Source organism: Amblyomma maculatum, chromosome 1 (genome assembly GCF_055883805.1).
Source record: "Amblyomma maculatum isolate TAMU_Amacu chromosome 1, ASM5588380v1, whole genome shotgun sequence".
In the NCBI taxonomy this organism is placed as follows: Eukaryota; Metazoa; Arthropoda; class Arachnida; order Ixodida; family Ixodidae; genus Amblyomma; species Amblyomma maculatum.
This window is the reverse complement of record NC_139344.1, coordinates 37,175,958-37,193,589: the sequence shown is the minus strand read 5'-3', so window position 1 is coordinate 37,193,589 and position 17,632 is coordinate 37,175,958. Positions and strand designations below refer to the sequence as shown.

Genomic DNA, 17,632 nt, shown 5'->3' with positions numbered 1-17,632 from the left:
TCCTCTTCCTGAGGCGCTGTTCTGACCGCCACGTTCAATAAAGTTTGGTCAAGAGCAAATCACCTTAGAACGGCATTTTACTTTGTAGGCCAGTAGTCTCTGAATATAAGCCAGGCTAACCAGTTCCCGTTGTAAAGGAAAAAAAAAAAAAAAAAAAAAAAAAGGTTATATCCTGTTATCCTTAATTTCTGTGATTGAGGACTTTGGGAGAAGGAAATTGGCGCTTTATAAGGCTAAGGCTACGTCAATGTTTCAAATGTATGTAAATAATACAACTGCAGTCAGGTTGACTAGATTTTCAGTGACATCATTTTCAAGCTGTTTAGACCACTGGTCTGTGGAAAAAAAAAAAAAAAACATATGGCACACATTGGTACCTACGACTCCGTAAAAAGGCCTCATACATTCGTACCTCGGTATTTTCAACATATGAGAAAAGTGGCATTAGAATTCACACTTCCTTGAAGAATATATTAAGGAAATATTACGAGGCAGTCGACTGAAGGGAAAAAAAACTCGCAGGTCAATAATTTTTCACGTTTTTTTTTTTCTCCTGAAGAAAAAAATGAACCACGTTGCACTGTACACATGCGCTTGTGATAGCCCATGGAAAACAAAAGAGGCATATTATCAAAAGATAAACAACTCAGAATGTTTGGTTTAGTAGTTCCGTCGGTTAAAATGTTCAGTTGACCAGACATGCGTCTCAACCACTATTTTCTACTAGAACAGCAGCAACATGGCTAGAGGAAACTGATCCTTATAGAAGGGATTTTTTTTTTCTTTTTGGAGTCATGCCTACTTGCAGAATACAGCTTCGTTCCGACGATTGTTCGAGCAGACCATTGTGGGCTTCCTAGTCGTAGTCGAAGGGCAGCGATTATCTCTCGTGGAATTTCATAAGGGGCATCAATGAGTTGTTACACCACACAAACAGCTTAAATAAACAAAGAAAGGTATTGCTTCTACAGTTTTCACGCGTTGTTGAATTGATATTACCAGTTAAGGTATGCGCACGTTGGTAGCTCGCGTTTGTGGTTGTCCTCACAGTCAAACAATGTTTCTGCATCTTTGATACGAAACACGTGATTGAACTTAGAACGGAATAACGTGATTCGTTTACTTAAGCCAGCACCTGTACGTCCATCGTTATCCATATGCCAGCATTTTAAGTAAGTGGGGCAATTTGTATCCCGTTGTCCTGCAAAGAATAAATCCGAAATATTTTTCTAAGACACCTCTTCTAGCTCACGCACATTCTTCAGTGTAAAGCTAATAAGGAGCATCAGCCACATAAGCCAGATTAGAGCGCACATGATGTTTGTCACATGCCAAGCGCCGGTCTGGGGACTCAGCAACAGCCTCAGAATGAAAATTCTAAGAATAGGCAAGACACTTCCACTCAAAGTTCCGCGCATGCACAGCCTACAGAAATGTAACACTGCATCCAAACCCAATGGCGGCGACGAGAAGTGCCCCAGTTACTGGGTCGCGAGTCGTGCTAGTGAGGATGTGGAAGCAACGTACCTCGATAATGGCCATGGTGCCGTCTGCTAGGCCTGCGAACACCTGACACTGGTCATCTTCTTCGTAGGAGCAGAGACTCAGGACCGACTCGTTCAACTGCGCCTCCCATTTCATCTCCCTAACGCATGACGAAAACGACGAGTGAAAGCGTATCATGCGCAGAATTGTGTAAATAAGGAAGATCTATACGCGACGCCAGATACGGACTCAGCACAGACATATCACAAGTACAGGTATTTTTCAGCACTAGACTGCAGGTGACGCATAGTGGTCTAAAAACAACTAAAGGTCAATCAATGCTAATGATATGCAGATGATATGCAGATGAATGCTTTACTATGTGGGCTCGTAAGCGCGCTGTGTTGACGAACTGAGTAATTTCGCGACAAAGTTAAATATCAAAATTGCATTTATAATCGCAAAAATTGATCAATGATTTCAGATGTCTATAGCATGCATCAACACACAGAAAGATGGTGATTTAAGTGCTGATAATGGTCCCACTTGTATTTGTTTTTTTTTTAACAACTCTGCACTTTGGCACCCCAGATGTACGGCCGCCGCTGGCATAGAAGTACTGTATTACACATATTCCCCTTTTGCTTCATCTCTTTCCTTTATTCATTTTTTTTTTTACACTTTGGTCTCTTCATTCATAATCTCCGAGAAAAGTCCTGCCAACTAAATGTTCATTAATAAATATATTTCTATATATCTTTTTTCTGTCGTCTTTGCCTTGTGGAGCTCCCACAGGGAGCGATGTGCGCGAACAGCTTGCCCCCAATGCCCACCTGGTGCGTGTGCTGTAGGCGTGCACGAAGTGGGACAGGGTTCCCAGCAGCATCACGTCGTTGCCCAGGGCGTGCATGCATATCACACGGGCCTCGATCTGCAATAACAGTAGGTTCCTCGCAAAAGAGCAGAGTATGCCTGTCGAGACGGGAGGTATAATCGCAGTACGGCTATTCACCAACAACTGGCATGCGCCAGCTTCTTAATTTACCAGTCCCTCAGTGAATATGATTAGTATATGCAAACAAATATGCCAGTATACAACAAGCTCCGTGACACCAACGCAAAAACACGACCGCTCGCTGTTCCAAGATGAAGCCTGCAACACATAACAGCTAACGTTTAGTCCACCAACTTGGAACAAGTTCCGTGTATTAATATTCATTTTGCAGGGTAGTGTACTAATTAGGCGATACTAATTCGCGCTGTAGCATCTGTGCAACATTAAATTTGCAATACAACTCCTAAGCGATAGGCAGGGAACACACGTATAGCAGTCACGCTTTATGTTTCACAGATATACACCTTAACAAGCGCACACGTGCCCTTACCTCAATTTTCAACCGGTACATGACGCTGTCCTCACAGTTCACCCGGGACAGTCGGGTCAAGTTCGAACTTGCATGACACACCCATATCGTTTCTGTAACAGCCATACAATCATATTATTGCAAAAAAAAAAAAATAATAATTGAGCTTCACTAGCTTCAGCATCAGCTGTTAAGGAATAGATAGAGAGCGAGGAAGAGGAAGGGCGGAGAAAGTGGACTTGAAAAGTGTTCCGAAGTGAGGATACGTCTCAAGAATGAAGTGATCAGCTGTTTAGGTGACCATGTTGCATAGTGTGTTCAGTGGGCCACGTGACCTTATTGTGAGATGACATCATTTCATGTGGAAGATGACGGCGAGGTCTCGGAGTATCTGACCCAAAGGTGGCGCTATAAAAACAAAACAACAGCGGACGAGTAGCTCATTTAATGACAGGCGGCATACAGACAATTATCTTCAATTCTGTAGAGCCTGCCGAAGGCAAATGCGTATGTAACATTGTACACGTTGAAGAACTACTGTCATCTACTTTCAGTGCTTAAGCTCGAACCTGAAACCATCTCGCGACTGCAAAATGTAATCGCAAGCGGCAACTATGAGAGAGATAATATTCCCAACTCATATACTATAGTGGCTGTGCAATTCTCGTCAAAGGAATGGCAGGGGATGTTTAGATTGCCCCATCGATGAACGAAAACATCAATTTCAGTCAGAGTACTGAAAAATACCCACCTTCTGTATTATCTCTATAAGACCTCTCTACTGCTGTCCCGAACGTATTCAATGAAATTGGAAATAAAGGTGAAAAATTTCACGGTCCCGCTTAAAACGTTTGTTTCGAGAGGGTCAAGTGATATTTTCAAGTAACAAGCTGTGTCATGTGTTGCGCCAACACGCACTAAAAGGTTGAAAACACTAATATTGTGGTCAACTGAGCTAGTTGGTTCGTACTTCCGGAAGATTGCAGCAGAAATAGAACGAGAACGCAGAAAACGAACGGCAGCTTCGTCTACATATGAATGTTGGTTCCTTTCTGTGCCCTCGTTCCACCATTTCTGCTGCAAACAGCCTGAAGATAAAAACATATGAGCTCCTACCTGAGTCACACGCTGCTGCGCATTCGATAATCAGTGCATTATCGCCGTAGCAGCTTCCATCAGTAGCCTATCGACAAAGAAGAAACGCTGCATTAGTGAGGGAAAAAAGAGCGACTGACATGATTTAAAGTATCTTCTGCAAAGTAAGCCAGATACATACTCAACCAAACAAAATTGATCCATATGTAACGTTGGCAGTAGTTTATAGCTTCTATTTAAACGCGCCTTTTTCCTGTATAGTTATTAATTGATCATGCCACAGCGAGAAAAAATAACACTAGCGCTTTGTCCTGCGCTTTATCAAAAACGAAAAGACATTGAAAACAGCTGCGAACTCATGCGCCAGTACCTTCCAAGCTTCATTATCATCGTAATAAAATTTCCACGCCGACCTTTGATTGACCGTTACCACAGATTGCTACAGCAACCCCTTCAAATCCTGTGCACGCACTTTTGAAAGATCGAGTGCCTACCGAGGACGCTAAAATCAGTGTCACTGATACACACAAAAGGAACCGCTGCGTTCCTGAAATGAAGAATCCACAACTAAGCCATTCAGCTAGTGAATTAATTTAGGGGTGACAGAACCTGGGACTCGAACCCCGAGTTCACCTAAGTTTGTCAATTTGAGCCGATAGCATCGCCAGTTTGAAGAGCAGCGGCAAATAGGAAGAAATTCAATCCCGTTCCTTTCCAGAAAACAACCTGTCAGGGCAATTTGCAAACGAACGATGCTTACTCTAGTACGGCAACTTCGCTATATCCTGAATATTACAAGTTCGCACTCCGACTGCTGTCGGTTATATGAAAAGCAAAAGAAAGCAAACAAAAAAAGCATGACAGACTCTCACCACTGTGTTGTCTCTAGACAAAACGCAGTGCTTCTCTTGCTCTCGCTTCTTGGACTGTTCCCTGAGAATCTTCTGAAAGCAGGCCTGCTTTGCGGCGATGTCCTGTCGGCGCGGAAAAGGCTCCAGATCTTCAAACGCTACCTGTGACAAGGGTAAAAAGAAAATAAATCAATTTAACGGAGCCGGGAACCGCTTTTGTCAAAGCTGCTGCCGCCGCTCTGTCCTTGAGCCTTTTCTCGATCCCTTGTCGGTCCAGGCTTGCTGCAGAGAAGACGAGACCAATCCCGGCGAAACGTGCTCATGTACAGACAATATAGAACGATTAGCATGCAGCCAACAATCACTTTTTATGCCATGTATGCGTGCACTTCTTTCCCCAAGTAGTTTTACGCCAGACTAATATTCTCGGAAATGTCTTTTCTTTTTCAAGTGCAGAAGAAAAAAAAATTAATTCTTCAATTCAGGAGCCCATTTTGCACTGCTTGGGCCAGTAACCCACGCTCTATACTCGGCCAATGATGCGCGCCACCATGTTGTCTCCTAAAATGTTCTTTGGCGATGATGCGCAGAGCGAATATACAGAGGAGCTGCAGCCTTACCGTAAACGGAAGGTGGTGAACTCCAGTGCAGGCACTCAAACAGTGTAAATAGTTGCAGGAGCTCTCAGAAGCCCCTGACAATCATAAAGCCACCGGGTATGTTAAGAATCGAAATACCGGATGTCTTTTTTTTTTCTTTTTTTTTTAATGGTCCAAAATTTTTAAGTAAGGTAACTGACTTTATATTAATTTCAGCACTGGGACTCTTTCAGGGGCTACGGCGGACACCAAGTAAGAACCAGAAGGATTTAATTAGTTTTATAATAAAATAAATACATTAATTAACATTTCCAATTTTCCTTTTAGGGGTATATTGTATTTGCAGAACTGGAGCTTGGCCTCCAAATAGTATGGCCGCGAAAAAAGGATTTCCTTGAAAAACAAAAAAAATGCGAAGCGAGGGCCCACAAATGTGATCCTGATAGGCGGTTTCACCTATTAACACAGCCTCAGTGGCGCGTCTGGCGGAGGACAGTAAGCGCAATGACTTTGCGCGTTGGGTACCGACGCGGCGGCTATCATGGAGGCCACGGTCGAATGAAATTGACAACGAACCGCACAGCGTCAGTCTGTCTCTCAGGTGATGCGAGCAGAGTGACGAAATGTCTGGATGGGGCGATCTACGTCACAGGCGCTGCGCTACTCTGTGAAACTGCCTATCAGGGTGACATTTGTGGGCCTTATAACGCGCGCTACAATTTTTTTATGAAACTTTTTTTTTTTCACGGCTGTACTATTTAGAGGACGAGCTCCAATTCTGCACATACGAAATACCCCCTAAAATGAAAATTTAGACAGTTAATTAGCGTATTTAGCTAATTAGTGAACTAAATGAAGCACTTTGTATTTTGCTTAATGACTACCGCAGCCCCCCAGTATATACCCAGAGCTAAAATAACTATTAAGCGAGTGACCTTCGTCTTAAAATTTTGGACCTTCTAAAAAAAAAAAAAAAAAAAAAGCCGGCATAGTCTATATCTGCCCTTTACACTGGAGGGGGCAGAGCAGGACTGCGAAATTATCCTTTCCTTAATTAATTTTCGTACCGAAGAATACAAAGCGCAGCATTAATGTTTGGCGATAATATACCATATGGGACAATATTTTTTCAGGCGCACGCATTCACTATTTTCGCCTCTGAGATACGCGGCGGGTCTTATCACCGCAACGGTCTGTGCTACCCGTTCAGTGAAACAACTGGTGCGAGTGCAAGTCGAAATTCATGAGCCACGGGGGCCAGCGCTGTTTGACGGTCACCTTGATGAGCGTGTCCACGTCGTAGCATAGCCGGGCGATGGCCTTGAGCTGTCGCATGATGGATACCGTGTCCTGCTTGGTGAGCAGCACTTCCTCGTGCATCTTGAGGATGGCCAACGAGAACCGGAACAAAACCTTGGGGCCCTCAAGCAGGAAGCAGTCCCAGATGCGCAGCAACGTCTGCACAGCGAAAACCGTCCAGAGAGCTCACACAACGGATCTATATGCCGAGGGCACGCGCATTCGCCAGTGCTCAAATGAGTCCGGAAGCACCCGCCACCGAAATTAGTTGACCGACCTGATTGGCCTTAGAGTAGAAATGGACAACGTGAGATGCCCAATCAAAGCATAGACATATTTTACACTTAAGATACAAATATAACTATTGCAACAAACACGACTTTTGTATTGGAGACGTATACATGTGGATGACACCCCAACCCACTGTACAGCTCCTTCGGCTATGCAACTTGAAAAAATTTTTTCTTTCTTTTTTTTTTTTTTAATGCTCACATTTGCTTGCCTCACTCGGTTTTCGATGGAGGCGAAAAGCAAGGCGCCTGTGTGCTGTGCGATGTCAGTGCACGTTAAAGAACCCCAGGTGGTCGAAATTTCCGGCGTCTTCGTGCACTATGGCGTCTCTCACAGCCTGAGTCCCTTTGGGACGTTAAAACCAGAAATCGTTATCAGTAAAAATCGATTATTTTCCCCCCTACGGCCACATTGCAAGTCCGTACGGCAGTAAAACACGCATTTATTCCTGGGAATTAAAAAGTATATCTGCCAGTCGATTCGAATTCGCAGCGTCCTTGCTGAGAAAGTAGGGTTGCCACCGTTTTGACGTGTATAGCAGTGTAACATTGCCTCTGGAATCCGTACCCAAAAATATTTATCGGCGCAATAAATTTACTGGCTGAATCGACCGGTGATGGCAACGACTATCTTCTGCTTTTCAGCGTTTTGTAGCCCAGAAAAGCTACTTTTTCAGCCAAAGTTGTCTCTTTGTGATTAAAACGCGGAACTCTATCGATACAAACCGACCTGAATTTGTCATTAGCGGCTCTTTAGGAATTGCTGCGGCGACATGCAGCCCGATTTGATCTCACATGCGACGTCACACATAGCTTCTTTATTAATTGCAGTAATGTGATTTAGTCATCCTTGCCGATTTTATTTTGTTACTGTTTCTTCTCTCAATTAATGCCCAAAACTTCTGCACTGTCTGCGTAGCCTAGTTCGCAGTTCTAACTAAACCACTTTATTCTGAAGAATGGTTCAACTGTTTCATTACACCTCCTTCAGGCACGGCGCATACCAGTTGGTGTACGAGATATTTCCCCGAAAGCATTTTCCATTTGAGGCGTAGTATACGCATTCCTGTATTCCTTCTGAATGAGGATACCTGCACGACTTCCCGCTTCTAATGAAAGCAAGACAAGCAGACAGATTAGGAAACAACCGTATCCGTGTTGCCATTTATTTTTCCGGCCCCATGACACGGCGATACGAATATCGTGAAAGCAAAGCAATGCGTTAGCGAACTCATTTCGAATTAGTTTCGAAAAAAATACCAAGTCAAAGAACTATCAACTCCACTGAAATGCGTCACGCTCCGACCAGTTTTATAAGGTCAATCGAATACAGCAGTAATGCCAGCAAGACAGCGATGCAAGTGTCCCGCGCGACTGATGTGATGGTCGCGTTCGCCGCTCCGCGGCCAGACAGAGGAGCGCGCGCACGTGCAGTATTTGCAATGTTCCAGAGAGGGCGCTAAGGACCTGAAAAGCTTCGTGGGTTTCGTGGTCCAACGGGCGAGCCTCCACGGCAAGAACCACGGCGGTCTCGAGAGAGAGCGCGCGCTCTTTGGAGCACGCTCTCCCTCGAGACCGGCCGTGCAAGAACACGAGATGGCTTCTATCCTGTGAGTGTAGATGGCGTCACACTCCTTCGGGACTAATTGCGTTCACATTGTACAGCCTCGTCCACTTCTAGCTAGAACACGGTCACTGCTTTCAAGGTGTCATTGCACCCGACCCGGCCATGCAGTAATCTAAAGTGGCTGGCCATGTGAAGCAGCACATCCGTGTCTCTGTGTGCTTGCATCGCTTTGCATCGATACCTGCCTGCGTCAGATACAATGTTGCTTTAAAAGCAGTGACCGTGTTCTAGCTAGAAGTGGACGACCCTGTACAAGAAGCAATGGGGAAAATGAAGTGTACACTGAAGACGCCTCAGGGAAGGGGAGGGGGGTGCTGAGCTTTAATGCACCTTGTAGTTGGGCTCAAGATATAATGCGTTTTGCTATCTGTGCAGTAGCGTTAGCACCATGAGACGATAATTTTCGAATCCAAAACCTGTACTTATCCATTCCAGTCCTCTCTTCTTTTACACAAGTCCAGCTTTCTTGGACAATACTCAAGACAACTGTTGAATATTGCAAGATACTGTTACAGATATACTGATGGGAATGTTTTAAACTTGCGCAACAAAATCTTGGTATTGAAGTTTGTCTCGCACTCAGTCGCTAAGACTGCCATGAAAACCTATTAGGCGTGTTTTTAAACTACAAGCGTCCCGGGAGATGATGTGCAGATATATTGTACGTAACAGAAAACTTGGCAAGGCCGTTTAATGAAGATGACTGGTGGTGGTCAGATTACGTTTAGAGTGGAGCAGCAACAGAAAACATCGTCGACAACTTTGGAGAGAAAGCAGCAACCGCGGTCGGTAAGAAGTTGGAGAACTATGATGTAAGATGAGATAGTTGAGAAGAAAGTCAGTGACAGCGGTAGCAGTACTGGCAGGAAATGTCTGCGTGTTTGCGTAGTGGATAGCACAGCATGTGACAACTAAGTACCTGACGGTGGACTCGGGAAACGGACCTAGGAAATATAAGCCGACACAGTAGAACGGTTCGAGAGGGACGTCAAAGGGTGGGGTCTAGGACCGCTGAGATAGTGGTATGGTACTTCCAGCGTTGACACCGGCCGCAGGTACCAACGTAGCAGCCTAAAGAGCAATACAGGAAGGCGGCCAAAATAATCGGTGGCGTACGAGTGGCACCCAGATGACCATACAGTGGGGAGATCACGCAGTTGTCTGATGGCAGCTGTACATAGGTGCCTGGGCGCAACGAGCCGGAGGTCGAGGCCAGCTGGGTTAGGCCTAAGGTTGCGTCATGGAAAACTATACAGCCTGACCCGGATTCTCTCTCTCTCTCTCTCTCTCTCTCTCTCTCTCTCTCTCTCTCACACACACACACACGCACACACACACACACACACACACACACACACACACACACACACACACACACACACACACACACACACACACACACACACACACACACACACACACACACACACACACACACACACACACACACACACACACACACACACACACACACACACAAATGCGTTCACTAGGGAACGATTCTGTTTCTCCAGAATTTCTGGGTATGAAAGAGGCGCGTATCTCAAATGTTCATCATCACATCTAAGGCCATTTCATGTGGCGAAAGAATGGGTGATTTCAGGGTGGTATGCCTATTGTTTTTTTTTTTTTCGTCCCATAAAAACAAATATGTTTCTTCACTGCAGCCTACTACGAGTAGCTAATAGAATTTTAATTTTAATGACACAGAAGGGATGCGCGGGGGAAAATATACGCTGTTCACGAAGGAAAAAACTATATATTGCCGCAATGTTATCTTACTGGCGCCTTCATGTGGCGAGCTTGGGAGACTGCCTGAAGGAAGAACGGCGGCTGGTGGAAAACTGTCTCGGCGGTGGTGACCTGGACTGGCGTCGCTGGAGGGACGCAGGTGGGACGTGGTCGCTGAGGTATTGGTCGATGTCCCGAGGTCGTTCGCGATAGCACGGCCGAGGGGCATCCGGGGAAAATCCGCGCAAGCCCATCCGACGGTACGGGCAGTGGCGCAGAACGTGACCGCGGCTTCGCCGCAGTGAAAGCACAAAGGCAGATTGTTCGGCGTTCGCCACGCGTGTGCTTTGCGAACGGGTGGTCGAGCTTCAGGCACACCAGTCGAAACTGGATATTGGGGTGGAGGACGAGCGGGCGGAGCAGGGTTGCAGGGTGCCGATGGTTCAGGCGCAGGGGTACGCAACACGTCGCTGTACGTCATGATCTGTGGCGCAGGCGGCTAGGGTGACGATACTGATGGCACTGCTTGGCGGAGCTCTTGGCGCACAATATCCGAGATGCCCCCAACACGTGGATGTTGTTCGAGAGAGGACAGCTTTTGCAGCTCTTCGCGCACGATGCTTCGGATAAGTTCGCGAAGGGCTTCCCTGTCGTTTCTTGCCATTGGCAAGCGATCAAAATGTACAGAACGCTGATGCAAGGCAAGCAATATTTAACGCAATACCGTTAAAGTTCACCTTCCCCAGAAAATTCAACCTCAGCGTTGTGGCGAATTGTGAGCGAAAAATCACGAGCATGCTTCTGGCAGGTGGTAGTCGACAGGTGACATGACCGGACACCGATTGGTGGGCAGGTTGTGTGACGTCACGCGACAACACGTCATGGTCATGCAGACAGATGCTTTCAGTGGGAGGCTGAGATGGGAATCAAACTCTCCGATACCCTTGGATTCCGAGTCAGGCTACTCCTATGGCCATGCGCGCACGTTAGTACGACTTGGTTTTATGCCGGCTACTTTTATCTATGTAAGCATAAAATAAACGACCGTGCGAGTTCTGTGTCCAGTTTCGCTTTGACTTCGTTTTGCGTTCCGTTGCTTTTTCCGACTCTGCACATTTACCTTCACTTTACCTACTTACTTTAACTTGTTTTTATCAGTTTTTTTAAACCTTTTTCATTTTTGTTTATATTGTTTCTTTTTTACTCTTCTTTCTTTCATATTTATTTTCTTTCCTTCCTTATTCTTTGCGTTTTTATTTGTTTAGTAACTGCTGCTGGTTGTCCTTTCCCTCAGCGATCTCCGGTGACCTTAAATGGCCACTGTCCAAGGTATGACATTTAAAACAAACAAGCCCAATGCTTCGACGAGGTATCGGAGAAAGTATCTGCAAACTACTACGCGATGCGCGCGCCGGTAAGCAGCAAAAGTACATATCAAAGCTCTCTCATCCTTCCATTCGAAAGCCAGGTTCCCTGCTCACTACGCCGGCCGCCGATCCTGGACGATGGCATCAATATCCAAGACTACATCCACTGATTCGTCTCTATGACTGGCGTGTGAAGGGTGGCTAGTTTAAAAAAAAAAAAATGTTTGCGCCCTTGCGTTCCGGGTGCGAAGCCTCACAGTCAACGGGGAAAAAATATTTTCGGCCAAAGGGTGGACCATGGCCCTTTAAGCTGGGCAAGCAGAATTGAGGACTGCTTCTCAGGTAGGATCGGCGTAGAGTAGAGGTTAGCGTGATCAACTAGGACACGGGGAGATGGTGGCTCGGGTCCTGGTGTGGACACGATTCACTCATTTTTCCTATCGTGAGGGCACGCGCCGTGGAGACAACTGTGCACACGCCACTCACATGGGAATAAAAAGCCGCGATGGTACGGCCCCGTCGAAGTAAAAAAAAAAAAAAAAGACAACAATACAGTGACGCTTTTATCGAGGTGGCTGCGAGTCCTATGCAGACCTCAATGACGAGCGAAGGGAGAAAAACATTTTCAGCTTGCTTAGGTGCTTATCCGGAGGCGTTGTCACTAGCTGTCTCCGTCCCAACGCTTACCATGCAGAATTCCTCGGAGTCCCGATCGTTTATTCCATCTCGTTCTTTCTCTGACCCAAATTACCCGCTCCAGACAATCAAGCATCCTCGTTAAACAAAGAACATCTAGCTGCGGCAATCAGGGTCGAAGTTTCCGCCGCGCGGCGGGACCAACAGTCTCTAGCATAGTTCTTCCTCGCACCTAAAGCGCCGCACGAATCCCGATTCCACACATACGCATTCCAAATCCCCAGCATTCGAGTCTAGTGGTCGGCGTCACCTGCACCTGTGCCGGACGCACGGCTTGGGTCCCGTAGAAATCGGTTTCGTTGCATCCGCCGCTCGTCCGACGTACTAGCCTACAAAGGCGCACACCGCTGCGGACGCACGGCCCTGCCGTCGGGACAGATGTCTGATCGCTGTTGCCGCTGCGCGGGACACCCGGGGTCGTCGTATGGGCAGCGCAAGTTGCGTCAAAAACAGACATCTGCTCTAGCCAGAGATTCCGGCAATCCGGAGTCCGAGGAGCGAGTAAGGCATGCACCGCACCTGCGGCTCTGAAATTAAACATCGCTGCGCGGCACTGTCGCCGAGCTGGCCCAGATCCCAGTGACGTGGAACATCGCGCTGACGAATGCAACAGGTGCTATGTGGTATTTAGAACAGGAGCCATTTTGTCAATAAACCTACAGTCTTTTATTTTTTATTTTTTATTTATTTTAATATTTCGATGCGTTGTGTGATTGGCATGGCAGAAAGGCCGAAAGGAGTGGGGGGGGGGGGGGGGGGGGGGGGGGACGCTCTGACACTGAACCACGTCCCCCAACTATGCCCCTGGTTTCCATGTCGAAAATGATTGTTCGAAGTGACCTCCGCATGATAGACTTTCCGGTAAGCAAAAAAATAAATAAATAAACAGTTGTTTTCGCGCAGCGCTGTGGGTTACTCTGCAGTGCAGTGCTAAGGTCGCCCCTGGGCCGTTTTGGAGACCGCTAGTGGTACGGAATCGTAAAAGACAAACTGCCATCACCCGCAGAAATCTGTCGCTTACAGATAAACATTCAAATGTCAAACCCTCATCTATCAGTCAGAAATTCTCCTGGAGAAAACCATAAGAAACCTCGTTGTTTCATCGAAGAAAGTCCAAAAAAAGTCATAGGGCAAGTCGACATCTTCCTCTATAGAATCTGCCACAAATCCGCCCCTGCAACCGAACACATGCACGCCTCCAGTGGAAAAATGCCGCATCCTTACGAAGCTTAATTCCCATACTAGCAAAGATTGCGGTGTAGCAGGGGAGCCCGGGTGTGCTCAGGCTGAGAGTTTTTCTCTTAATCCTCCCCCTACCCCTCTTCCCCCTTTTCAAGGAAAATGACTTCGACCTTGCGAGCTGCAACAGGAATACGAGAACGCTGACGAAACTGCCGCATTCTGGCGCGCAACCTCCTGGCACTTGCGAGGTGAAAAGTGAGCATAGAGCAGAGTGCATCTCTTGGCTCCAAGCTCAAAACTCAGGCTGGCGAAAAATGCTGCGCTTTAGGAGTCCGTGCCCCGTGAACTTAAGCAGTCTACTGTTGACACTAGGCGGAAGCATGACAGGTATACTGACTTCGCACGTCCCACAATTCAGCAGCGCAGAGGAAGAAAAAAAAAAAGGCAGACGTACATCAGTACACAGTCTATACTTAAGAGAGATATAATATACTCGTGTTGAGTCTAGCCAAATGTTCGTGCAAAGCGCGAACAGGGTGCGAAACTGCGTGTGACATGTGGTTGGAAAAGAGAGCGAAGAAAACTTGTTCTCGGTGCTATGCAAGTGCATCCCGCACTAACTGAGCCAGCTGGCTACTAACGTGACGATCGAGGCTCACAACTTTCTCTGCTCGAGCTAAAAAAGGGAGAAGAGCGCGATAGAGCTTCTCTCGCAACGGCAAAATGTTCCCTAGTAGTTGCTAACGTGTACAGCTGCCGAAAATCCCGAGTGTATTCCAGGATCACCTATGGATAGATAAATCCTGCATCCATTGGTCATGAAACCCCCGTGACCGTCAACAGTGGCCGAAAAGGCGTCGCAAAAGCACCTTCTCTGAGTAAAGGCTGGGCCTGCCTTGAACGGAAAAGGGTAACTCCAGCGCAACAGTGATCGTCACACTCGTGGAATTTCCTGCATGTAACTTAAGAATGTCGACGTCAGTGAGTGAATTATACCGGTCTGCTTCATCACACCATCTATACTCACTCGGGAATGTCGCAGAAGCGCGTTTGGTGGAATGATAACACGTGACATTACATAATCATCGGCAGCAGCAACAGCATGCAGCTACGGCAACTGCATCGCATTTCCTTTTTGCAGCTCCATTTCTTGTTTTTGTTTATTGCGTTATCCTCACCTTCATAATGGCAGTTTGCAAGGAGGGTAATAAGTAATAATATATGAAATGAAAGAGCTCTCTCATATCCCACTTTATCGCCGCAGATTTATCGATTCCATCTGAGACGAAAATCATTTGGCGGCAGGACTTTTGACCGAGACTGTACCTCGTGACCTACTTTTGTTTCCAAACGAAAGACGACTTAGTACTCCAGTTCCGAGCGGCGCAGTGGCGCCCTCCAAATTCGACCGTCCTCAACGCATCAATCCCCCAATCGCGATTCTTGTTCAAAATAGCGCGACGGGAGTATGCTGGAGCGCTCTCAACAAATGACTCATAGTTTACCCGTCACCACCGTTTCTTTCTTTTCATTACAGCACGCGTTTACGTGAACTGCTTGGTACGTGTTAGAAATAAGAAACCTGCAAATAAGAGAACGCTCATAAACATGGGAAGTTGCGGAATGACAAACCACGCGGCAAAAGAGGCACAGAGAGAACGAAATGCGTCGACAGCGCTGATTTCATTCGGCGAAAACGCCAGGAACGCAATGCGTGGTCAATGGCCGCCCCGCGAGAACCGCGCAAAGATGGGCAGCGCGCCTTTCGACGGCGCCGGCAGGGGGGCCGCAGTGACTCAGCGAAGAGCTCGCTCGTGAGCGAGACAACCGATGAGTGACACGGCGCCAAAAGCGCGGAGACGGCCGGCGCGCCTCCTAAAATTGGGTCTTGCCACACCTTATGTAGCAGGGGGGTTCTTAGCCCCGATGTCAGGGGCGAGTAACGGTTCCATCTTGTCTCGTAATTACTGCGCCAGAGACTGACTGCCGTGGCGTAACTCCTTTCGCGCGGTCCTTGGGCCGCAGACGACCACCCACTGTTCCGTAGCGAGGTGAAGGGCTGCTCTGTCGCGACGTCGGGGGCAATAAACGTCGACCGAGGGCAGGGAAAGACTCAATTGTTTGTTCCTCGCGATGACGCCAAGGCTGGGCACTGCCGGAGAGTGTTCGCGGTGTCTTTCACAGAAAAAGCGCTTAGTTTTCAGGGGCACCTCTCAATTGTTTGTTCCTCGCGATGACGCCAAGGCTGGGCACTGCCGGAGAGTGTTCGCGGTGTCTTTCACAGAAAAAGCGCTTAGTTTTCAGGGGCACCTCTCTCGTGGAGGTCGTAAAAAAAGAAGTCAGCGCTGAAACAAGAAGGCGAATGGAGTACGCACGCCCTGGCAAGAAAGTGTGGACCTTTCTGCTGGATTGGGATACATGTATGCACCGCACGGATAAGCTGTTCTGGCCCGTGCAAGTCCGCAGTGAAAACTGTTATAAGAGAAATAGCCTATGTCCTCCTTCTGGGTAAGAAATCGGACGGAGATCAACGATTAGTTGATGCCCCACGCATGCTAATATGGCTGTGCCGCTAATTACCGAAAACGCAAGTAAGCAGCTTAACACAAAAGTCTGCGTCAGCTCACGCGGCGTAGATGACGTATGCGGCCGTCACTGCAAGGAATCCAGTACAAAGTTCCAGATAGCCTGCGTTTATAATAACACCGGGGTCATTCAATCAGATCAGTCGAGTGCTCAAGTATAAAATCGTCCTGTTTATTATTATTTCGGAAAAAGTTTTTATCCCCTTGAAATGCTGTAACCCCGCGGCCATTCTTATTGGTTTGTGGGGTTTAACGTCCCAAAGCAACTCAGGCTATGAGAGACGCCGTAGTGGAGGACTCCGGAAATTTCGACCACCTGGGGTTCTTTAACGTGCACTGACATCGCACAGCACACGGGCGCCTTGCTTTTCGCCTCCACCGAAAAGCGGCCGCCGAGGCCGGGATCCGATCCCGCGTCCTTGGGAACAGTAGTCGAGCGCCGTAACCACTGCGCCACCCCGGCGGGGTGGCCATTCTTATATTAGTTCAAGCAAAGCTGCATACCCTCGCAATCACCAATGCCGAAGAGAAACAGGGTTGTGCATGGAGTCGCTTGAACTAAGGGGAAAATGGAACGGAACGAAAATATGCAAGTACCATATCGGCGTCCAGTTTTATTTTTTTTTTCCCTGTGAGAATACAGCAGCCAAATCATGCTAATATGCTAATCAGTGGCCAACACACGAGGAGATAGACAACAGTGCCGGGAAAAAGATACCAACACACGTGTGTGTGTGTGTGTGTGTGTGTGTGTGTGTGTGTGTGTGTGTGTGTGTGTGTGTGTGTGTGTGTGTGTGTGTGTGTGTGTGTGTGTGTGTGTGTGTGTGTGTGTGTGTGTGTGTGTGTGTGTGTGTGTGTGTGTGTGTGTGCATGCGCGATACATACATACATACATACATACATACATACATACATACATACATACATACATACATACATACATACATACATACATACATACATACATACATACATACATACATACATACATACATACATACATACATACATACATACATACATACATACATACATACATACATACATACATACATACATACTTACATATGAGGATGAAGAGATGAGGTGTAACTTACTCCCGGTACGGCGCAGAGCAAAGCAAACAGAGTGGCGAAAGCTCGGCAAACAGAGGCGTGACGGCGGTGCCTGGCTGCCACTTGGGACAAATGGCCATTAACGAAAGCGCCAAGGCGGCCGTGGTTCGTGACGGGATCGCGCGCTGCAGCCAGACTAGTGTCAGCAGAGCGGTATCCATCTTCGCGCATACTTTCTAGTTAGCCCTAAAACCAATCGTCCCAGAGAGACCGGCTGGCATAAAGCATCGCCGCTACTCGAGCGCACACAAAGCGAAGCACGATGCCGCCGCTACCTCGCCGCAAGGAGCGGCCGGCGGGAAGGCCGGAACTAGTGAGGAAATAATGAAGTCTTCTCTGGTCTCCA

General features: G+C 47.3%; 1 protein-coding gene across 2 annotated transcripts in view; it reads right to left on the bottom strand.

Annotated features, from left to right (window-relative positions):
• LOC146202134 (uncharacterized) overlaps nt 1-17,632 on the bottom strand; it is a 711,309-nt gene that overhangs the window by 10,475 nt on the left and 683,202 nt on the right. For both annotated transcript variants that reach the window (XM_084587972.1, XM_084587973.1), the window contains 6 exons: nt 6,673-6,852; nt 4,817-4,957; nt 3,966-4,032; nt 2,871-2,962; nt 2,319-2,416; nt 1,528-1,645 (listed from right to left, as the gene is read on the bottom strand). In XM_084587972.1, coding sequence (XP_084444098.1) covers nt 1,528-1,645; nt 2,319-2,416; nt 2,871-2,962; nt 3,966-4,032; nt 4,817-4,957; nt 6,673-6,852 — 696 coding nt within the window. The remainder of the gene's footprint in view (nt 1-1,527; nt 1,646-2,318; nt 2,417-2,870; nt 2,963-3,965; nt 4,033-4,816; nt 4,958-6,672; nt 6,853-17,632) is intronic.